The sequence below is a fragment of the Oryctolagus cuniculus genome, chromosome 1 (genome assembly GCF_964237555.1).
Source record: "Oryctolagus cuniculus chromosome 1, mOryCun1.1, whole genome shotgun sequence".
In the NCBI taxonomy this organism is placed as follows: Eukaryota; Metazoa; Chordata; class Mammalia; order Lagomorpha; family Leporidae; genus Oryctolagus; species Oryctolagus cuniculus.
In genome coordinates this window covers 32,374,249-32,398,417 of record NC_091432.1, presented here as the reverse complement: position 1 = coordinate 32,398,417, position 24,169 = coordinate 32,374,249, and the positions used below count along the sequence as shown (strand labels likewise).

General features: G+C 44.9%; 2 protein-coding genes across 5 annotated transcripts in view; one reads left to right on the top strand and one right to left on the bottom strand.

The window, feature by feature from the left end:
- Positions 1 to 24,169, bottom strand: part of CD59 (CD59 molecule (CD59 blood group)) — a 684,742-nt gene that overhangs the window by 516,742 nt on the left and 143,831 nt on the right. The gene's annotated exons all lie outside the window — the stretch shown is intronic.
- Positions 1 to 24,169, top strand: part of KIAA1549L (KIAA1549 like) — a 319,252-nt gene that overhangs the window by 201,995 nt on the left and 93,088 nt on the right. For all 4 annotated transcript variants that reach the window (XM_008269586.4, XM_002709213.5, XM_017345847.3 and 1 more), the window contains 5 exons: positions 2,982 to 3,201; positions 4,046 to 4,179; positions 11,425 to 11,587; positions 13,662 to 13,721; positions 22,526 to 22,677. In XM_008269586.4, coding sequence (XP_008267808.2) covers positions 2,982 to 3,201; positions 4,046 to 4,179; positions 11,425 to 11,587; positions 13,662 to 13,721; positions 22,526 to 22,677 — 729 coding nt within the window. The remainder of the gene's footprint in view (positions 1 to 2,981; positions 3,202 to 4,045; positions 4,180 to 11,424; positions 11,588 to 13,661; positions 13,722 to 22,525; positions 22,678 to 24,169) is intronic.

The following is a 24,169-nucleotide window of genomic DNA, read 5'->3' as shown; positions in this document are numbered from 1 at the left end:
ATTTTGGTATTTTCTTTTTTTTTTTTTTTTTTTTTTTTTTTTTTTTTTTTTTTTTTTTTTTTTTGACAGGCAGAGTGGACAGTGAGAGAGAGAGACAGAGAGAGAAAGGTCTTCCTTTGCCGTTGGTTCACCCTCCAATGGCCGCCGCTGCAGCTGGCGCACCGCGCTGATCCGATGGCAGGAGCCAGGATCCAGGTGCTTTTCCTGGTCTCCCATGGGGTGCAGGGCCCAAGCACCTGGGCCATCCTCCACTGCACTCCCTGGCCATAGCAGAGAGCTGGCCTGGAAGAGGGGCAACCGGGACAGAATCCGGCGCCCCAACCGGGACTAGAACCCGGTGTGCCGGCGCCGCAAGGTGGAGGATTAGCCTATTGAGCCACGGCGCCGGCCATTTTGGTATTTTCTGAATATCATCACAGACTACTGTAGCAATTAGTATTTTTGAAAATTGGCTCACTTTTTAAAACACATTTCTTTTGAAAGGATGTGCATGTGGAAATCAAGATCATTTGCCACAAAGAAAAGATGCTAAGCTGTAGTCAGATAGGAGTAAGAAGTCCCAGTGCACAGGAGGTGGCTAAAGATAATGTAAAGTACTATATGTTTTTTCTTAAGAAAAAAGCTAGAATTTTGAATGTTCACACCACAGAGAAATGATGTCTGAGGAGCTAGATAGGTTTGCCCTGACTTGAACATTGCATAACATATTCATGCATCATAATATCCTGTGATACCTCATAAATATGTACAGTGTTTATGTGTCAGTTATAAAGATAATGGTAAAAATGAGAATAATGGAAAGCAAACAGCTTGTTAAAGTCAAGCTGCACATCGTTATATGCAGGAGGGTCTGAGGCTGAGTCTGGTGAGCCTCTGTTTGTTTGTTTGTTTAATTTATTTATTTGACAGGTAGAGTTGTAGACAGTGAGAGAGAAAGAGAGAGAGAGAAAGGTCTTCCTTCCTTTGGTTCACTCCCCAAATGGCTGCTACGGCCGGAGCTGCGCTGATCCGAAGCCAGGAGCCAGGTGCTTCTTCCTGGTCTCCCTTGCGGGTGCAGGAACCCAAACACTTGGGCCATCCTCCACTGCACTTCCGGGCCACAGCAGAGAGCTGTACTGGAAGAGGAGCAACCGGGACTAGAACCTGGTGCCCATATGGGATGCCGACGTTGCAAGGCAGAGAATTAACCAAGTGAGCCACGGCGTTGGCCCCCTCTGTTTGTTTTAAAAACAGAATTAGCAAGCGTTAGGGAGGTGTTAGCAGCCAGTAATCCCTGCCCTGAGACTTGCTCCTGGAGGTGATGAGGGCTGGAAAGGGAGCAGCTTTCTCCCCGGGTGCTTTCTGCTATCCCCTGTGGCACCTGTGCTCCAACCTGAAGTGCCTCTTGCTCCAATGTAAGTGTTAGAAGAGCAGCTGATGGCACACACACTGCGGAGCCAGAGGCAGAGTCACCCTGCTGCAAAATCAGGGGTCTTGGCTTCATTGGAGAATACACCTGACAGTGGTAATGGAGATGCAAGAATGAGGTGGGGGTGGGGGAAGAAGCAGATACTCCAAACACCCAAGGATAGACTTCCAGATTTTCAAGGTGAAAGAAAGTTCTGGAGGAAGATGGTGCGCTGTTGCACACCAGCACAGGTGTATCTAACACCGCTGAACAGTACAGGTCAAAATGGTAAGGATGGTGGATGTGATGTGTACTTCAGACCAATAGAAATTGGAAAAAAAAAAGGAGATTTATGAAGACATCATCTCTACCATGCATGCCTACATCCATGTGTATGTATACATATATACATATATGTGTGTATATATATAAAATATATATTCCCAGGACATAAAACTGAAAGGAAATAGACTTAAAAAGGATTATATGAGTATTATAATGGTGTGGTGTTAGAGGTGATTGTTATTTTTTCTGTTTTTTTTTTTTTTTAAGATTTATATTTAATTGAAATGCAGAGTTACAGAGAGGCAGAGGCAGAGGCAGAGAGAGAGAGAGAGAGAAAGTCCTCCATCTTCTGGATCACTCCCCAAATGGCCAGAATAGCCAGAGCTGGGCTGATCCAAAGCCAGGAGCCAGGAGCTTCTTCTGGGTCTCCCATATGGGTGCAGGGGCCCAAGCACTTGGGCCATCATCTACTGCTTCCCAGGCCATAGCAGAGAGCTGGATCGGAAGTGGAGCAGCTGGGACTTGAACTGGCACCCCTATGGGATATTCATATTGCCGACTAGGGCTTTAACGCACTGCATTATAGTGCCGGCCCCTAATTTTTCTCTGTTTTTCAGATATACTAATTCTACAATAAACATTACATTTAATATACAAAAAGCCATCCCAAGTTGTTAATATATAACACCAAGAAAGCAAAATAAAATAAGAGTTAAATCTAAAGCCCCTAAATCTTCCAATTGGAGCAGAAAGAGCTCAGATCCTCAGTGTTCCTGATGACTGGGATGTGAGAGACACTGGCTTTGGTTTTGAACCAACTCACAAGTCAAGGATGGAATCAAGTCTGCATGATGCTTCTCTGTAGCTCTAAAGACAGGAATGCACTTCAGTTCCTCTTTGACCTATGCCCAATAGATGCCCCACTTAATCTATCATTTCTGTCTTTTAATTCTCATAAATGATGAGAAATAGAATAAAGCTGTTTTCCCAGCTTTCCAGTTGCGAGAAGTCTCTTTTGCCTGCTGTCTCCTCACTGTCTTTTTGGCAGAGTGGTGCTCACAGGATTATACTGAGTCGCTTAAAGATTAAAATAGCACAGACCTAATTCTATCCCATGTAAGTTTGCTGCGAATTGTACCTTATTGTATGATGATAGTCTGAGACTTTCCAATTCATGCATACTTTATAGGATTGTTAGCATTTTGTATTCCCAGCCTAGCTACCTAACAGTTGTGGATCTAAGAAACGCCAAGAACTTAAAGTACTCTGAAAATAAACAATGTGTTTTGTGGGTCCATTTGTTTTGTAGGTGGACATTCTGGAACATTCTCACAATGTCACAGTTGGCTATTATGCTACCAAAGGGAGATTAGTGTACTTGCCTGCGGTAGTGATGGACATGCTGGGCGTTTACGGAGTCAGCAATGTCACTGCAGACCTGAAGCAACACACCCAAAACTTGCAGTCCGTGGCGGTCCTTGCCTCCCCATGGGTTCCCCAGCCCGCGGGCTACTTCCAGCTGAAAACAGGCAAGTAACTCAGAGGGAAAGGATTCTTACCATCCTGGGATCAGGGCTATTAATACCATGCGGACACCTGTTTAGAGCCCGATTGCTAACTGCCCTGTCCTCTTTTAAATTCCCTGTGGACTTTCCTCCAAGGGCCCTGCCAATCAGATGTCCATGTTCCCTGCACATCAGCCCAGACTTTCCAGCCTTGGGCTTATTGGCAATCTTTCTTCACTGAAGGCTTCCTTCTTGGTCGGTAGAATTAGTACCTTCGAGCACCAAGTAGTGTATTTTCCCTCCCCCCCTGCATCACAAGAGGATAAATGTAGGGCTTGAGTATCCACAGACTCTGCGGTGTGCAGCAGTAGGTTTCAGATGCCACTGAATCAGAATCTCTGCGCTCAGGTCTTGGAGTCTTTGTTTTTTTTTTTAAGCTACTCTGGTGATTTCTGATCATTAAAGTTTGTAAACCACAGGAATTGAGAAACCATTAAAATTGAAACAATCAACTTAGTAGTAGGATTCCATCGATTATGGTTTTCCCTCCAAAGAAATAGAAGGCACAAGCTCTTTTAAGTTATTTTCAGTCTTTTAGGGGGGAGATGCGTGCATATTCCAGTTGATAAAATCACAAAATCATTTGCACTGGAGGAGATCTCAGGTTCGATCATGTCTTTAATTCTGCCTGATTTAAGTCATTTTAAGAGTCACTTTCAAAGCTACAGTCAACCTTGTCTGGCCCTGTTGTGTATTTGCCCAATTCCCCTTGATCTGAACCTGTGCTGTTTTATATCATGGCTGCGAGTAAACCCAGGGGATGAAGACTTGGAGTTCTGGGGAGTGCTGATCTTCACTCTTGTTGCAGTGCTGCAGTTCGTGAGCCCATCAGACAACATACAGTCCTGCAAGTTTGCTCAGACTATGGAGCAGAGACTGCAGAAGGCCTTCCAGGATGCTGAGAGGAAAGTCCTGAATACTAAAAGCAACTTGACGGTGCAGGTAGGGAGGTGCTTCAGGCTGTGTAGTTGACAGATGATCACAATGCAAATTTGATTGGTAAGAAATGACTCCGGCTCCCCATTTTGGTGTAAGTGCAGCTTTGCACTTGGGGCATGCAGTGTTGACAGTCATGGTATTGGTGAAGGTGTCTGGGGTCCAGCTGTAGTAGGGGAGGAGCTGTGTGGCTGTGCACCTGCCATGGCTTGGAGTGTTATATGTCTTTTCCCATGTGATTCTTCCTCAGGCCTTTCTGATGTAGATATTATTTTTAAAATTGGGCTAGGATCTCCTATATATGTTAGTTCTGATAGGAAATGAATAAATGAGTTGGTCTTACAGAGCTAACTCACCAAGATTTGCCTGTTCTGTATTTTGCATATGGTTCAATTGCACACACCTGCATGAACAATAACCCTTGCTTATACATGCATACATTTTATACTGAGGGTGTACTAAGTGCCAAAAACTGTGCTGTTTTACAAGTACATAATACTGAAAATGTCCTTCTGAGCTATTCTTACTCCAGTTGCACAGAAGAGGGACATGAGAGGTTAAGAAACTTCCCAAGGTCACACAGTAAAGGACGAAGCAAGGATTTGAGCCAAAAGTCCACACCCTTATCAACTAAGCTACACTAGTATTAGTATAGCATTGCAATTCAATCCTTAGTGAAACTTTTTGCAAACCCAGGAATTCTTTCCCAGGAAAATCCCAGTCCTGATGTACTGTATTTCAGCCTCCTGGATGAGCAGTGTATTCACCACCAAAGGCCTGTTGTAGACACATGTTTTGTAATTGTAAAGATATCATCATAGCAAGGACAGATGCTTCTTAATGATATTCTTCCAGCCTTAAAATTTCTCTAATTAACTCCACTATTCAATGTCTGTGTTTTGACTACTGAACTAAAGCCATCACAATTAGACCCGGTGGTTTTGAAATTGACATTTAGCATAAGTGAATTATCAGCAAAGCCAATCTGCTGTAGAAAGCATACAATTTAATTTGAACCAGCAGCTTTCCTTTTCTAGATTCATCCAAGTGTAGATGGAAGTATCTCATTATAATTTGTTTCATATTAGCTTAAGATCTAAAAATGTGTCATAGACTTAAGATTTATGTAAGAAGTGTGACTCAGCTCTCTGGTGGGAAATCTTTTTCTTTTTGATTGGATTTCTGATCCTCACAGGTGCATGAACCCAGTTAGATCTTGGCAGTAGAGCATACTTTAATTGTATTCTGGAAACATAGACATACTGAGCACCTGCTATTTGTCAAGCACTGGGAGAGACACCAAGAAAAATAAGCTGCCCTTGGCCTTAAGAAGCCTCTCTTGTGTTGTTGTATGGTAGTTATGGGCCACTAGATGAAGCTTTGAAAAGCAAGTAACAAACCTTCTTTGGAAAAGACTCCAACAGGTGATTTGAAAATTGCATCTCAGTAGATTTCAGATGCTCTAAAACATTTCAGCAGCTTTTAAAATGAATGGCTAATTGGGTAGATCACTTAATTAACCCCATTTCGCTTTTTGTGTTGGCTGACAGGAAGCCCGTAGCTAAGTTTGTTGCCTGAATGTAGTAACCCTCTCAGTCCCTAGCACGCATCTGTCCTTCTGGGGTTACTTTTCATCTCTTTTACCAGGACTTTGTTTTCTAATTAATAACCTTCCATTATATTTTATTAAATAGAATTTATAAGACACCTCCCTTTGTGGAATAAGACCACATAAATATTTAATTCATTTTTTTCTGAGAGTTATTGAAAAAGTGACCTTTTAAAAAAAACTGTAGGGGCCGGTGCTGTGGCATAGCAGGTTAAGCTGCCGCCTGCAGCACCTGAATCAATATTGGCACCGTTTCAAGTCCAGGCTGCTCTATTTCCCATCCAGCTCCCTGCTAATGCACCTGGGAAAGCAGCAGAGGATGGCCCAAGCGCTTGGGCCCCTGCACCCACATGGAAGACACAGATGAAGCTTCTGGTTCCTGGCTTTGGCCTGGCCTGGCCCCAGCTATTGTGACCATTTGGGGAGTGAACCAACAGATAGAAGACCTCTGTCTCTCCCTCTCTCTCTCTTTAATTCTGCCTTTCAAATAAATAAATTAAATCTTTAAAATAATTGTATAGCTTTGGTGTTAGGGGCTAGATCACAGTTAACTCAGGATGTTTTAATTGGACATGTGACAGGATTCAAGCTTAAAAGACTTCAGCAAAAAGAAGAAATTGGCTCCTGCTGCTGAAAAGCTCACAGCTTATTTCCTCCAGGTGTAATTGCATCCAGGTGCTCAAACGATTTCTTCATGAAGCGCTGTCTCCATTTCTTGGCTTGCTTTGCTTTGGGCTGGCTTCATCCTCAGCTTCCATAGGGTGGTCTCTTGCACCTCCAGGTTTGCCTCATCCTTAGTGTTCATAGTTTTGTGGAAACACAGTGCCCTCTGTTTATGTTATTCCAGTCAAAATCCTGGGCTTGGCTCTCATGGGACTGACTCTGCCCACTTCTGGATTGGTCACTGTGGCCAAGGATGTGAAATGCCCCATGCAAGTAGGGCTGGCTCACATGCTCACTACTGTAACTTGGGTGTCACCCCATAGAAGAACATGAGCAGAGAGGAGAGGGAGGGGAGGGGAGGAGAGGAGAGGTGGCTTCTCAAGAAAATTGTGCTGTCCGAGGACAATGGATGCTAGACAGGCAAACAGCCTTCACTTCTTTAGCTTGTAATTATTTTTTTAAATTATTTATTTATTTGGGAGGGTTACAGACAGAGGAGGGAGAGACAGAGAGAGAGAGGTCTTCTATCTGCTGGTTCACTCTCCAAATGACTGCACTAGCTGGAGCTGGGCTGATCAGAAGCCAGGAGCCAGGATCTTCTTCCAGGTCTGCCTCATGGGTGCAGAAGGACTTGGGTCATCTCCCATTGCTTTCCCAGGCCGTTAGCAGGGAACTGGATTGGAAGAGGAGAGCTGGGACATGAATTGGCACCCATATGGGATGTTGGTGCCACAGGCAGAGGCTTAGCCTACTACGCCGTAGCTCTGGCCCCCAGCTTGTTGCTCTGATTAGCCAAAGGTATCATGTCATGAGTGAATGAGAATTAAGAGATGATCTCAGAAGCTTCAAGAGTCCAAGGGCAAAGGGCTGATGGCAAAGTGTCATGTGTTGGGGCTGCCTCTCCTGGGTGACAGGGCCTAACTTGCGGACCAGAGCTGTGGTCTTGGTCTCAGTCTGGTAGACCTTTTACTTTTGGACTAATATTAAGTAGCCACCAAGAATGGTCACACTTTTTCCTTAGCTATAAAAAAAAATTAAAGAAGACACAAATAAATGGAGGATATCCTGTGTTGATGGATTAATAGACAATATTGTAAAGATGTCAGCACTACCCAAAGAGATCTACAAATTTAATGTAATCCTTATCAAGATCTCAGTGATCATTAAAAATTTTTTTTCATCATTTTTTAAAACATAAATAGAAAAATTTATCCTGAAACTCATGGAATCTTTTTTTTTTTTTTTTGACAGGCAGAGTGGACAGTGAGAGAGAGAGACAGAGAGAAAGGTCTTCCTTTGCCGTTGGTTCACCCTCCAATGGCTGCCGCGGTCGGCGCGCTGCGGCCGGCGCACCGCGCTGATCCGATGGCAGGAGCCAGGAGCCAGGTGCTTTTCCTGGTCTCCCATGGGGTGCAGGGCCCAAGCACCTGGGCCATCCTCCACTGCACTCCCTGGCCACAGCAGAGGGCTGGCCTGGAAGAGGGGCAACCGGGACAGAATCCGGTGCCCCGACCGGGACTAGAACCCGGTGTGCCAGCGCCACTAGGCGGAGGATTAGCCTAGTGAGCCGCGGCGCCGGCCTGAAACTCATGGAATCTTGAGGGAACATAAATAACCAAAGCAACCCTGAAAAGGAGGAACAAATTGAAGGGTTACACTTTATGGTTCCAAAATTTTCTCCAAAGCTATGGTAATCAAAACACTGTGGTCATGGTATAAAGACAGAATAGAATAGAATAGAGAAGCCAGGAATAAAACCTTTCACATTTGTCCAAATTATTTTTTTTATTTTTTGAAAATTTATTCAAGAGGCAGAGACAGGCAGGAAGAGCTCCAACCCTGATTCACTCCCTGAACGCCTGCAATGACCAATCAGGGCTGGGCCAAAGCTGACAGTCAGATTTAGCCAATTCAGGCCTCCCATGTGAGTGGTAGAGGCTCAACCACTTGAGCTATTACATGCTGCTTCCCAGGGTCCACATTGTCAGGAAACTGGAATTGGGAGCTGAAGCCAGGAATGAAGCCCAGTCAACCTGATATAGCACATAGGCACCTCAGCCGGCATCTAGGCCAAAATGCTAGGGCAAGTGTCTGCCTCAGCCTGGTGATTTTTGACAAGGATGCCACTGCTACTAACTAGGGGGTGGAAAGGGGAGCCATCTCAACACATAGGGGAAGTGGGACATTTGCATGCAGAAGAATGAAGATGGTCCCTACCTGACTGTCCAACAAAATAAGCTCAGCATGGATTGACCTGAATTCAAGAACTAAAACCATAGGATTCTTAGAGGAAAACATAGGGGGAAAACTTCATGACATTGGACTTGAAAATGATTTGTTAGATGTGATACCAAAAGCGCAGGACACTATCCACAGAGCAAAATGGCAATGCATAGAATAAAAAAGATATTTGCATATCATATATTGATAAATGGTTAACATCATAACATATAAAGAACTCCTTAAACTCAACAATAAAAATACATTAAGAAATGGGCAGAAAACTTAGAAATAGCTCCAAAAACAGTTATAAAGTAAGCTCAAAAAAGATGCTCTACATCATTAAACACTGAAGAAATGCAAAGCAAAACCATGAGATACAACTTCACATCTATTAGTATCCTAAAAAAAAAAAAAAGGGAAATAGCGTTAATGAGGATGTGGAGAAATTGGAATCCTGTGTGTTGCTAGTGGAAATGTCAAATGCTGCAGCCACTGCAGAGAGCAATGTGGTGGTTCTTCAAAAAAAATGTAAATGTGGAATCACAACATGAGCCAGCAATTCCATTTCTGGGTGTATACCAAAAACCATTGAAGGTTTGGACTCAAGCAAGTATTTGTCCACCACGTCCAAAACAGAATTATCCACAACAGCCAAAAGATGGAAGTAACCCAGTGCCCCTCAGTGGAGGACTGGATAAACAAAGGTGGCGTATACACACAAAGGAAAAGTATTCCGCCTTTGAAAAGGATGGACATCCTGATGCCACAGCGCAGATGAACCTTGAGGACTTTGCTAGCTGAAATAAGCCAGCCTTACAAGAGGTATCTAGAGTTGACAAATTACTCATTGTAAAAGCTCCCACTTGTAAGAGGTATCTGGAAAGTAGAATGGTGGTTGCCATGGCTGTGGGGAGGGAGAAGTTAGGAGTTGTTAATGGGCAGAGTTTCAGTTTGGGATGATGAAGACATTCCAGAGATGGATGGTGGTTGATGCTTGCACAGCATGTGTATGTATTTCATACTGCCGAAATAAACAGTTAAAAATGGTTAAAATGGTACATTATATTTTTATATATTTTGCCACAATAGTAAAAATGAGAACAATTTACCTGGTTGAGTGTATTGTGAGCAGAGCTGTGCAAATCATTGGTTTCATAGGCTTACTTGGGGTCTAGTGAGATTTAGTTTTGTTGGAAGGTGAAAAACTAGAATGTTCATTGTACAGATAAAGATTTAAAGTTACTAATATTTTAGTCATTACTTTTTAGGTGGCAGTATGAATTGAACCATTCAGAAGGAAGTGTTTTTCTTTTGGAACCCTGGGCTGAGCCACATTCCAGAAATATGTCCAGAGAGAATAAGAATGGAGCGGAAATGTGAACTCTGTTCATCATGAATCGTGGGAATGCAGGCTCTGGGTTAGAGAATTAAAAAGGAACTTCCACGTATGGGGAGGAGAGGGAGAGAAAGTGAGGAAGCTATTCTTGACAGTCTCCTTCAAAGTCAGGTTTAAGAGGAAAGTGGCACGGATCTTTATGTCTGAGAATGTGAAGGTCTGAAAAAGACTGGGTATCAGTCTGCTTTGGCAGCAGAGAGAGGGGCGTGCAAAGGAAGGTAATTTGAGGATTGTTCGACAAAAGGCACTCTTTGTAGAAATGTGGGCAGAGACAGTGCAGCACCCACGGCTGAAGCCATGGGGCCCGGCTGGGGTCAAGGGAGGGAGCATTCCTGGCTGGCCCTACAGGGAAGGAGTCTCAGCATGAGCACCAGGACCTTACGGCTCTTCTTCACTCCCACATCTTCCCAGGTCCCCATTAGCTGAAGCCAGAAGGCAAAGGCACCCAGTAAGGTAGCCCCAAGGGTCAGCTTCTGGGGGCATGGAGCAGGACGGCAAGTGGACCTGAAAAGAGAAGTCAGACCCCAGCACAGAACTCGCCAAAAAAATGCCTCAACAAGTCGAATAGCTCCCTACTGCTTGTGTTTCTTTTAAATCTCATCTGTGGGATATTTTTATCTGTACATTGACCCAGAAAACCTCATTTTCCAGCACTAAAAACCCGACTCTGGTAAAATGCGAGAAGAAAACCATGCGACCTCATAGGGTTTTCTATGTGTTCTATATTGAATTAAAAGCCGCAGGAATGTGATTGTCCTGTAAAGACCATATTTTATATCTCCAAATTCCTTTTATAATCAGATTCAGTCGCCCTGCAACTAAATTGGTGATCAGCTCTGTACGTTGCTGGAGCTTTCAACTTTAAAATTCCCTAGAAGTTTAACTCCAGCCTTTTCTGTCTGAGCAGTTGAGGTCACCTTCATCTGACACCCCCATGCTCTATTTTATATTTTCAGAATCATAAAGTCACCTAAAACAATTTAGTTCCTGGAAGCAGTCTACACATGAATGGTTAAGAAGCTGAAGTCATACTGCCCTGGCTAGCTGTGTGACCTTAGGCAGGTCCCTTGCTCATTCGGGGCCTCTGTCTCATCATCCATAAAAGAGAGTTGTGACTGCATCCATGTCCTGGGGTTGTGGTGAGGAGGACAGCAGACGAGGCCCTTAGCACAGCTCCTGGCGTGCAGTGAACAGTCTGTAAATGATCATTGTTATTCTTGTCTCTTCCTTGCTATTTTCCCATCCTGCCTTTCATTCCCCCCCTCAACTTCTCTGAAACTTCTCCTCCCATGGCCGCTGGGAAGCAGACCTTCCTCTCACTTGGCACGTCGCCCTCCCCTTTCCTCCTGTGTCAATTCAGGTCGTGAGCACATCCAACGCCTCGCAGGCAGTCACCTTGCTGTACGTCGTGGGCAATCAGAGCACCTTCCTCAATGGCACCGTGGCCAGCAGCCTCCTTAGCCAGCTCTCAGCTGAGCTGGTGGGATTCTACCTCACCTACCCGCCACTCACCATCGCCGAGCGTGAGTATATCCACCTCATCCGGGGACCCAGCTGTGTCCCCTGGAGCTTTCTCTATCCAGCAGACATCCACATACTGCCTCTTCTAGCATGAGATGAGAGCTGGAATAGGCAATGCATTGGAGTTAATTGATGACAAGTTGACTGCAAATTGAAAGAAAGCACTGGCAAAGTGCTTTCAGCCTTAACATGCCTCTTATCTCCTCAAATCCTCACAACCACCTTGTGGGGTAGGTACAGAATTGGCACCATTGTGAAGACAAGAAAACCGATGCTCCAAGGAGTCTTTCCAGATCCCCAGTCTCACATAGGTGGTGAGACGTGGGACCTGGGATTTGATCACACACAGTTCTGAGCTTCCAGAATTGTCTACAAGGGTGTCTGTCCTTGGAGCAATCGGGGTTTCTATGGTTTTCTCCCACTTGGGCCATTTGCAAATGTTTCCAGACCTTCTGCCCCTGCCCTGGCTGGAGAGACCATAATGCAGCTCATTTGCAGTCAATGTCATGATTTTACTTCAAGAAGTCTTGTGGCCTTGTCTTCCTCTAATGCTTTGGTTACATAATTCTCATTACCATGCAGGAGGCACAGACTTTAAAGACAATGCAGCCTACTTTTTGTATCCAAACACTTACTTGATAGCCAAAGGAAGTAAAGATTTGTTCTCTCAATCATTTTTACATTTCCCAAGGTTACTGGGAAAAGTTTTTTTTTTTTTTTTTTTTTTTTTTTTTTTTTTAATGTTGGGACTGGCGCTGGGGTGTGGTAGGTTGATGCCCTGGCTGAAGCACCAGCATCCCATGTGGTTCGAGACCCAGCTGCTCCACTTCTGATCCAGCTCTCTGCTGTGGCCTGGGAAAGCAGTGGAAGTTGGCCCAGGTCCTTGGGCCCCTGCACCCACATAGGAGACTTGGAGGAAGCTCCTGGCTCCTGGCTTCAGATCAGTGCAGCTCCAGCCATTGTGGCCAGTTGGGGAGTGAATCATCAGATGAAGGACCTCTCTCTCTCTCTCTCTCTCTCGCTGCCTCTTCTTTCTCTGTGTAACTCTGACTTTCAAATAAATAAATAAATCTTTAAAAAATATATTGGCAAAAATTATCTCAATTTCCTCTTGCAGTTATTTTTAATACTGTAACTAAATGAGATAATGTATGCAAATATAGTTAGCACATAGTAGCCACTAAGAATTTTTTGGCAAACTTTGACCAACTTCCATATAGTATGAAAAAATTACTCTTGAGTTTATGGAAAAGATGATTTTGTGAAAGATGGTGGGATGTCACATGGCAGCATGTGCAGAATTTTCTTCCATTACTATGTTATTCAGATAATAACAGCAACTAAGATTATTGAGCACCAACTGAAGTGAGTTCTGTGCATGCATTAACACCAATAGTCACCATACTTTGTTAGAAACACTCAGCTACTGAACTTCAAGTTCTTGAAATTGGAGAAATCCACTCAAGAGATACTTATCCCTAAAAATGTTAGTGATGGTTGTTATAACTTTTAAAGAGAAAACTACAGCTAAGACACGTTCTAGCTGTGAGAGACAAAACCCACAAACCCTAGAAAATTCATCATTTGAAAGTTAGCTATTGACAGTCTTTTTTTTTTCAAAGACTTATTTTATTTGTTTGAAAGTTGGAGTTACAGAGAGAGACAGAGAGAATCTTCCACCTGCTGGGTTACTCCCCAAATGGCCACAATGGTTGGGACTGTGCCAGGGTGAAGCTAGGAGCCAGGCACTTCTTCCGGGTCTCCCACACGGGTTTCAGGGGCCTAAGCACATTAGCAGGGAGCTGGATTGAAAGTGGAGCAGCTGGATCTCAAACTGGCACCAATATAGGATGCCAGCGTCTCGGGAGCAGCTTTACATGCTATGCCACAAGGCTGGCCCCAAGTCTTCTCATTTTCTGAACAGCCTGAGAGTTTATCCTGTATGTCAGAGAGTTCCCAAGAACAATAAAGCAGGATTTAACTCCTTGCCATTTTTTACTTTATGTTAAATTCTTTTGACAATATTTACACATAAAGCCTATAAAAGTAATTTTGTGTGTTTCTGGTTTGTTTTAGCACTGGAATATCCCAACCTTGATATATCAGAAACTACCAGAGACTACTGGGTAATTACAGGTAATGTCTTATTCTGTTATTTTTCTTCTCTGTGCTGGCTCATGGCTTAGTTTGTGGATTTCGTTTTTATTTATTTTTTTTATAATTGTTGTATTTATTTTTTTGTTTTCTTTCTCCCAGAAACCTTTTATTTAAGGTATAAAAACTTCATGCATTTCATAAATACAACTTTAGGAACATAGTGATTCTTCCTACCTGTTCTCCCATCTTTCTTCCTCCTCCCTCTCCTATTCCCATTCTTATTTTTTACTAAAATCTATTTTCAATTAACTTTATATACAGATTATAGTAAGTAAAGTGTTCAACAAATAGTATTAAAAAAAACTGTTCCTCAACAGTTTTTTTATTTTCCTTTTGATTTTTTTCTATGTCCCACTGTTCATTCAGGAGCATGTTGTTCAGTCTCCATGTGTTTGGTATGTTCTAGAGATTCTTGAGTTGTTGATTTCCAGCTTCATTCCATTGTGGTCAGAGAAAATGCATGATATGATTTTGATTTTTTTTAATTTGATGAGACTTGTTTTATGGGCTAGCATGTGATCTATCCTAGAGAAAGTTCTATGCACCGGTGAGAAGAATGTGTATTCTGCAACTGTAGGATGAAAAGTTCTGTAGAAATCCATTAGGTCCAATTGCTATGTAGTATCAGTTAACTGTTGCTTCCTTGCTGAATTTCTGCCTAGTTGTTCTGTCTATTGCTGAAAGTGGGATATTGAAGTCCCCCATTTCTATTGTATTTGAGTCTATGTCTCCCTTAAGGTCCCTTAACATTTCTTTTAAATAGCCAAGTACCCTGTAATTAGGTGCATATATGTTTCTGATAGTTAAATCTTCTGGTTGAATTGACCCCTTGCTCATTACATAGTGCCCTTCTTTGTCTCTTTTAACAGTTTTTTGTTAAAGTCTATTTTGTCTGATATTAGGATGGCTACACCTGCCCTTTTTTGGTTTCTGTTAGCATGGAATTTCTTTTTCTATCCTTTCACTCTCACTCTGCATGTATCTTTGTTGGTGAGATGTGTTTCTTGTAGGCAGCAAATAGATGGGTTTTGTTTTTGAATCCATTCAGCCAGTCTGTGTCTTTTAACTGGAGAGTTGAGACCATTTACATTCAAAGTGACTATTGATAAGTAACAACTTGGTCCTGCCACTTTCCCATAAATATTCCTATTTTTTACTTTGGATTTCCTTTATACTTTTACTGGGGGATTTTCTGCCTTCACTTTCTTTCATAGTGATGACCATGTTTCTGTGTTTTGTGTGCAACACATCCTTAAGCATCTTTTGTAAGGCTGGATGAGTGGTAACAAATTCTTTCAATTTCTGTTTGTTGTGGGAGGTCTTTATTTCACCTTCATACATAAATGAGAGCTTTGCAGGGTATATTACCCTGGGTTGACAGTTTTTTTTTTTTCTTAAGACTTGGAATATATCTCACCATTCTCTCCTAGCCTGTAGGGTTTCTGATGAGAAGTCTGCTATAAGTCTAATTGGGGATTCTCTGAAAGTAATCTGGCATTTCTCTCATCTGCATTTTAGAATCTTTTTTTGTTTGTTTGTTTTACTTGGAGAGTTTGACTACAATGTGCTGTGGTAAAGATCTTTTCTGATCATGTTGGTTAGGAGTTCTGTGTGCTTCCTGTACTTGGACATCCCTTTCTTTCTCCAAATTAGTGAAGTTTTCTGTAATTATTTCACTAAGAAGACCTTCTAATCCATTTTGTCTTTCCACGCCTTCAGGAACTCCTAATATCCGTATATTGGGTCATCTGATACTATCCCATAAATCTCCAACACTGTTTTTTAGTGTTCTAATTTCTTCTTCTTTTTTTGTCTAACTGTAAAATTTCCAGAGATTTGTCTTCTAATGGATATTTCTTCTGCCTTACCAAGTCTGTTGTTAAGTCTTTCCACTGCATTTTTTATTTGTTCTATTGAATTCTTCATTTCAAATATTTCATTTTGACTTCTCTTTAAAATCTCAAATTCATGGGAAAAATGTTCATTCATGTCATGTATGGATTTAATTCATGGATTTGCTTCTGATTACTTCTAAGTAATTGTATGATCAATTTTGTGAATTCTGTTTCTGGTGTTTTTTCAATCTCTTCATCTTCACATTCTAGTATTGAAGTGTTGTTGTGGTCCTTTGGAGGCATCATGTTGTCTTTCTTATTCTTGTTTCTTGAATTGTTGCATTTATTTTTAGGCATTTGTGGAGGTACTTGTTTGTTTTTCCCCCAGTGATGGCTTTTATCTTTGGATTTTTCCTCTGTGGCTTAGTGGAGTGCCTGCTCTTTTAGTTAATACCCTGAGGCATGTGCTGGGTGTGGCCAGGGAGTTCTTCTCAGTGCTCCAAGGTTAGAGGGGTGTCTAAGGTGACTCCTAAATTGGGTGGTAAATCTCTCTCTCTCTCTCTCTCTCTCTCTCTCTCTCTCTCTCTCTCTTTTATCAGAGGGGAGGTTTAATCTCCTCTATTGCTGTAGTCCCATGCTTGCCTTCTCTCCTCCAAGGAGTCCCAGAGAGTATAATATTTCATGCTGCCACAAGAACCATACACCAGATCTGTGCAGTCCTCAATGTGAGCACAGATCCTGCAGCAATGACCTTCACCAGGGAATCAGGGAGCCCTGAGTGTGTGGAGTCACCCACAGTGACTGCCCAAAGACCTAGCCACACCCTGTGCCCTCCCATGCAGCCACAGTGTTTTCAAAATCCCAGTACACAAGGCTCCCACAACCATGAGCACCCAGCCCCCTGTCAGTTCTCCCAGCCAGACTCAGGTGTCTCTGCTCAGCTGGTTGCTGGGCACATGGACAGGTGCTGGTGCAGCTATATGTATGTTCAAAATGGCACCAGCCCTCTCCTTGATGCCAGGTGGTTGGGGAAAGAGAAATGCACCCCCATTTTTTCCTCTAGGTTAGCAGGTACACTGTCCCCTGCAAGGTTCTAAGCCGAACACATGCCAGGCTCTTCCCGCAGCTTTATCGCCAGTGGCTTGGCCTGCTACAATCTGGTCTCACCTCACTCTCCAAAGCTGGTGCTGAGGCTCTTGGCTGCTGGAGACCTGAGTTGTGCGTGCCCACACCCTCAATGTAGATCTACGGTGTCCCTCCAATTTACATGGAGTTTGCTCTGCTGTTTTCTACCCAGCTCTTCCCTGAGATTTCACGCTCTCCATGTTTTTTGTTTTTGTTTTTGTTTTACTATTTTCTAGATTAGAGCAGTAAGCTCCCTCCCTATTCTGCCATCTTGGTCTCTCTCCTTGATTTGTGTTTTAGAGCTGCATAGCCTACAGCAGTAGGATTGGCACCTTTCACGGGGTTACTTCTACAGGCCCAGAAGTGGATGGAGTAAGCTGAGTATAAATAGTAGAGAAACATTCAAGCAGCTCCCTTTAAAGTCCCTACCCAGAGTCTCTTGCAGAAAAAGCGGACCTGAGAAACGTTACAGTGTTCACCGGTGCACGTCTAGGGCCTTCCCACGTAATTGGTTCTGTGCTCCTTGGGGGTCAGCACTTGTGCACTGCCCCATAAAACCCCAATTAAAGTCAGGGAGTGATGGGCATGTACTTGTGTCCCTCCCTGGCGTGAGTTCCACACCCACACTTATCCTGGAGTGGCCTGACAGTGAGGGTGGATGGGAGTAGGAGGGTGTTTGGGTGGTGGTTTCTCCTTCTTTTTTTCCCTTGACATTTTGCAGCTGAGCTTTGTGAAGCAGTAAAGAAGTTCTTGTTTCAGTTTTTCAAAAGCCAGGCAATAGCTCAGAAAATGAGAGGAACAAGGATTGAGTGCAAGGGAGAAGGAAGATGTTGGTAGGAGGCCGAGTGAGCAGCCCAGGAGAGAAGAGGAAGGGTCACTGGAGAGGTGCGAGAGTCTCCAGGGGTTACCACGATGAAGCCCCACAGCGCAGGTGCCTTACACAGCACACGTGGACTTGCTCGCTGCTCTGGAGGTTGCAAGATTGAGATCAAGGTGTCCCAAATGTGACTTCTCTGGAGGCCTTTCTCCTCGGCTTGCAGACAACTTTCTTCTCCCAGTAGCTATGGCCTACCTCTGTGGGTGTCTGCACCCTAGTCAGCCACACTGGATTTAGGTCCTGCTCTGATGGCCCCATTGGAACTTCATTACCTTTTAAAGATCCTGTCTGTAAATGCAGTCTCATTCTGAGGTGTTAGGACTTCAACGATGAATTTGGATGGAGAAGAGTTAGCCCTTAACAAAGAGGGGGGAAAATCCCACAGGTCCAAGAAGACGTGCCTGGACAGTGCGCTGGTGTCAGCTTCCCTCCTTCCCTCTCGAGTCCCCTCCCTCACTTGCTGGCCGAAGCAGATGGGCTGCTGCCTGAAATACTGAGAGGGGGTGCACATCCCTGCTTGATGAAGCCTGCTCAAGGCCTCATCTAAATGGCAGAAAATTCCATGTCCTTCCCCCCTGCAGAGCCATAGATAGGCAGAGATTGTTTTACCTGCTAAGAAAGCAAATGAAGAAACGCATTGAAAATAACAACAATCATACGACAAATCACCAGAGTTTATGCCCAGGGGAGAGATGATGGTAACCCAGCAACACAATTTTGGAGCTAGCCGGTTATGTAACATTTACAAAATCATGTTTCCTCTTCAAGGAATGGAGTGGGAAACCTGCAGGTATTTCTCCCCTTCTATGAACTTCAGAGGTTACGTTAAAGGCGAACACAGCCTCACTTCAATACAGGCTGTACTTGACCTTCTCCTGGGTCATTCTTCCTCCTCTGCCTATGTCTTACCCTGCCTCTGTCTTGATGGTATAAGAGAAAGCTGGCTACTTTGTCTTGTCTTCAGGGCTTTCCTGGTGCTTACACCACCCTGGGTACTGTTGGGAGTAAGGGCCTCCATCTCTGTATTTGGGGCTCGTTGGGTCAGTTGGTTAGTGCTTTTTTGGAAGGGCTGGAATCAGGTGTCAGAGTGACCCTTCTGCCTTCTCTTTGACCCGTGACTACCACCAACCTGTCCTGTCACTTGCAGAAGGGACAGGACACTGCGTGTTGAGATAGTTTTGTCCAACATTGACTCCAAGACATTGATCACGGGCTGTGGGTCTTGCACCCATTGCTAAGAGCCAGAAGGATTTGGAACAACTCCCTTTTCTATGGTTTGTGTATTGTACAACCCTGACGTATTCTCCAATGAAATTTCTATTGAACATGTTTCTGCACTAGGTGCACTTCTCCTCTCCCAGAAAGTAGGTCCCTCCTTGATGGGAAATCACTGGTGCAGGGTGACTCTTGCAGCCCCTCTTCATAGGGAACCTAGGGGCTACTTTGCCATCCGGGGTCCTGCAGTCGGGTTTGTACACATGAGGCAAAAAAGCAACATACAGACTCAACACTGCTGCCTGACAGGTGAGAGCCTAGCTCCAGTTTGTTAAACCATCTCTGTTCCATCCACCAGAGTGCAAATATCCCAGACCTAGCGATCTGGTCTCAGCTCTGCTATTTGCCAACCTGATGTGTCCTTGAGCAAGGCCCCTAGGCACTCTGGACTTCACCTGTCCCCTTTAGAATGGGGGAGAGGTTCTTCTATGAACTGAGCACTGAGATTCTTGCAGCTCCAAATGTGTAGGATTCAACCACAATGAAACAGTTTAGTCTGAGGACAGCAAATTGAGCCAGGCCTGCTCGTTTGATCTTTAGGTCCCAGTATGCCTGTAGATAGTCATGAGGAACCTAAGTAGATATTTAACAATTGGTTGATATTTGGGTCTGAATGTCCATGTCACACAGAAAATTTCTATGATAGATCGATGTGATGAATAGTGCATACAGGAGGAATAAGAGAATAGTGATGGAAAAATCCTTGGAATCTTGCAGACAAAGCTTTGAACACAGCCGGGAGCTTGCTGTCCTCCAGTGGTGGTACAGGATAGGAGGCTAGGGCTCTGGGTGATCTGTCAAGGGGCTCAAGTTGTCACAACTCTGCAGGTTCTGGGCCACTGAGAGAGTTGTGTGTAATAGCCTTGTCCCCCACCCTCAGGATGGGCAAAGAGGGCCAAGGAGACCAAGGCCTGAGCTCTGCTCAGAGAAGGGAGCCGAACATGTCCTGGGCTCGTTTCCGTGCTTCCCCTGCCTCTGGTCAGGATGTGTCTTGCAAAGCAGGGGGAACCTTGTGACAGCAAAGACAGCTCCATTTATTGGCCTCCTGTCAATGCCTTATTGCCTGACCCAAGAAGCATTTTTTAATTGAACAATCTGTTCTTGACAAAGCATAATCAGGAGGAGAGGAGGGACTGAGGCCCAGAGAAACTCAGCCACTTACCCAAGAGCACTCAATCTGCACAAGCCAGGACTCAAATCCAGGCCCCTGCCTCTAACTCTTCCTCAGCTGCCTTCTGAAAGAACCCATCATTCTCTCTGCAAATGCCTGCAATGAAGCATGTGGGAATTACCCACTTATTGATTCACTGTAACCTATGAATCACATCCACCTGCACTCCCTTTTTCTCTCCCCCAATCTCTCTCTCTTTTTTTTTAAAGATTTTATTTATTTGAGAGGTAGAGTTACAGACAGTGAGAGGGAGAGACAGGTCTCCCATCTGCTGGTTCACTCCCCAGATGGCTGCAACAGCCAGAGCTGCACTGATCTGAAGCCAGGAGCCAGGAGCTTCTTCCGGGTCTCCCACATGGGTTCAGGGGTTCAAGCACTTGGGCCATCCTCTGCTGCCTTCCCAGGGCACAGCAGAAAGCCAGATCAGAAGAGGAGTAACTGGGTCACGAACCAGCGCCTGTATGGGACTTCAGCACTACAGGCGGAGACCTAGCCCACTATACCACAGTGCCGACCCCTCAATTATTTTTATTATAAAATTTCTTAGCCATTTTAAGTGGACAATTCAGTGCTATTACATATATTAGCAATATCATGCAACCAAGACTGCTACCCATTTCCAGAACTTCTTCATCCCCTGAGAATGTTTGACTTCTCTTTATGTGGTATCTTCTTTTGCATCATCACCGAGATTCCTGTACAATAACCTGTGATGGTGCCCCTCCATTGTCCTGTGTCCCCTCTCTCTTGTCCAGAGGCCAGGAGAGGACAACTTAGAAGTAGTACTTCAGTGGTTAGACGTGTGACTTTCTTGGAGTGAGCATCCTTGAACCAACAAATCCACAGGCTTTCGCATCTGGGGCCAGGATGTGGGTCTGCTCTTCCTTGGCCTGCCGTCTATGTCACGCAGGATTCTGGGGTCCTGTCTGGGACCTGTCACAGTGTGCAGTGTTTCATTTTTGTTTTCAGGAATTTGGCTGACAGATGGGCTGGGAGTCCCTCACCAGGGCCCTGGAAAGAGCTGCTTTATCCCCTCCAGGAGGATCACTTGACATTTATGGCTTCAAATAAGTCATTTCAGAGACCCAGCTGTGGGTCTTATGCTTCTCTTGATCCATTTAAACATCCTTTTTGTATCTCGTTGTTATCCACTGTTTGGTCTTGCCCCATGTGGGCTGCATGGTAGACCCTCTTGCACTGGATGCCATGACTTCAACATGTTGGTCATCTCCAAGCCATGTCCACCTACAGGTAGATGGAACGGATTAATGATCCTTGGCTGGACTGTGATAGAACATTCTTTTAAATGAAAAATCTGACATCATGTTTCCAGTTCTGGTAAGGTTTGGTTTCTTTAGGGAAGTGAGAATTGTTGTTGGCATTTTTAAATTTAGACATGACTGTGCTTGAAGATGGAGTTTGCACTTTTGAGATGAAGTGTGCTTCCCAAGGGGATGTGGAGAGAGAACTGGACTTTGGAGGTGGACACAAAATGTCAACTGTCCCCATAGTAAGTGGCCGCAGCAGCCCTGGGACAGCCGCAGTGTTCACTAGCCCTGACCTAGAACTTCATCACTAATGCCTCACCTATGGACTCAGGTGCCCTGGCTCTCACTGAAGCCTGGTAGGAGAGGAGGAATGGGAGAGAAAGGAGGTCTGTTGCCATCCATGCACCAGGCACTGTGCTAAGCCGCTTCTACATCTTGTCTCATTGAAATCTGAGCTCATTAGGCACATGTTTGCTGTGATGTCCGTGTCCCAATTCCCTTTCTACAGAGAAGGGCTTGGTCTCGCAGAGGGCTGGTCACTTGCCTGCACACTGCCCCTGGCAAGTGCCAGAGCAGGGAGGAAGCCCACTCATTAAGCTGTCCTACTCTGGAATGGACAGGAGCTGAGGGCCCTGGGCAGCTTTGCAGGTGGGCACCCAAAGGACCCCATAGAGAAGGGAGTGATGAGGACACTGGAAGGGGTGGTTTGCTGCTAGAAGGGATAGAGCTGAGATTCCAAAGTAAAGCTGCTGAGAAGAAAAAATGACATAGGGATAGCCTTGAGCCATGGCTTCTGAGCAGAAAGCAGGGGAAAAAAACACTTAGCTGTACTTGCAGCCCTGCTGGGTTCCCATATGGACTCTTGGCAACACCGTTCATTTTAAATAAAAGTGGAGTTTAATAGAGCAGCGTTAGTGATGTCACAGCTCATAGAAGAAAGAGCCCTGGCTTTGAAGTTACGCAAGCCTGGCCTGGGCGTGAGCCCTGATTCCGCTGGTTACAGTTGTGTGGCCTTAGACACTTCATCACTTAACCTGTTCAGCATCTATAGAATGTGCATAACAGTTCCTAACTCCTCCCCAGTGCTGAAGGTGAAGTGACCTAGGATGGCCATGCCCTAACAGGAGGTATAGCATGGTAGCCCTTGGCAGGGGCAGGGCAGGGGCAGGGTGTGGCTGCTGAGTCGTCAGAGTCTGTCTTGTGAGCATCCCCTTTGCCCTCTGTGTCCGCAGTGCTGCAGGGCGTGGACAATTCGCTGGTGGGCCTGCACAACCAGAGCTTCGCCCGGGTCATGGAGCAGCGCCTGGCCCAGCTGTTCATGATGTCCCAGCAACAAGGCCGGCGGTTTAAACGGGCCACCACCCTGGGAAGCTACACTGTGCAGGTGGGTGTGTGCAAAGCCACTGGGGTTTTGGAATCACTGTCAGGGGTAAATACACATGCACAGAGGGCCATCCATGCTGCATGCTGACTCAGCAGCTGACTCAGCACTGCTCTGAGGTCCTGGGGCTTGAGGGTCATAACTCTCACAATAAGAACCCATCACAAATAAGACAGAGGGTGGGAGTTGGCTCCTCCTCCACGGACACTACCCAGATGAAGATGATACTTCAAAAGCTCATGGGATAATAATATTGCAAGATATGTTTATTTTGGCACAAAAAATTTGAAACCCATGTAAAGTTTTTCATAATGCATGCTATTCATGAACTTTTAGAAGATTCTTCATATGCATGGATTCCAGAAATCTTTGGCAACAAGATAAACATCTTCTAATGCCATTTTCCACAAACTCTTTGACATACCTTCATATAAGGAAAGGAGGTCTCTTAACATCTGCACGCATGCAAACATTCAGAAAACAAAAAGTTACTAGGAAGCAAATGCAAACTGTCCATCAACCTGTAAGTTCAGCGATGTCCTGGATCTCTGTCCTGTTAGGCTCTCTCCCCATCATTGCTGCACCAGTATTCTAAATGCAGGAACTGGCATCAACAAGCAGAGCTGAGCCTTGTATCAGTCACATGACCAGGAGATGAGGAGGACCCTAGTGCCACATCCCCTGACCATTGCTGTGTCTGTAAGAGCTCCAACACCGTCCTCTAATGTTGATTGGAAGGTCCACTATTGGGATGCCAGAACCTGCTTTTCCCATGCCATGATGGCCAGAAGTGCCTGGGACTTAACCAGTGATGGGGATATAAATACCACCGCTCCCCTGGCTGTTGCCTAGGAGAAGTCTGAAATGTGTGTTATAGGCTCTTCCCAGAGCTTTCCTGCAGAATTAAGCTTTAGTCACCCTCCTGTGGTAGCTGGCTTCATGACACTGCTCTTGCTGGCTTTTCTCATTCCTATATCTCCTCCGTGTACCCCTCAAATAAACCGTAATGACTCAGCTCTTCACAGGGCTCACTGCTGAGGGAGCCCATCAAGGCAGTAACCATCCCCACAGGAAGAGCCTCTAAGCCTCCCTACACCCCTTCCCCACTTCCTGCCAGAGGGGAGTGTCCCTAGCATATTCTAGCCAATCCACAGTTCTTGAATACTACTAACTTCTCCAATGAGAATCTGTCTCCAACATTTGCTATGCCGAGTGACAAAGCTCTGGTGAGCAGGGTGCCAAGTTACAGAGACACTGCTGGTAGCTGCCTCAAAGTCAGGAGGGTGGGCTTCCCTGGTTGGAACCTGACCAGCTTCTGGAGGCGTGTGGACTCCCCACCTGTGCTGGACCACATCTGGCGTGTAACTGAACTGCAGCGTGCTTGCAGGGCATCAGGCTATCCATGCAGAAGTGTTTTACGGGAAATTGCAGACTCGAGCACAATCTGTCTGTAGATCACATCCCTGGGCAATCTTCTGGAAAACATTTGCTCGCA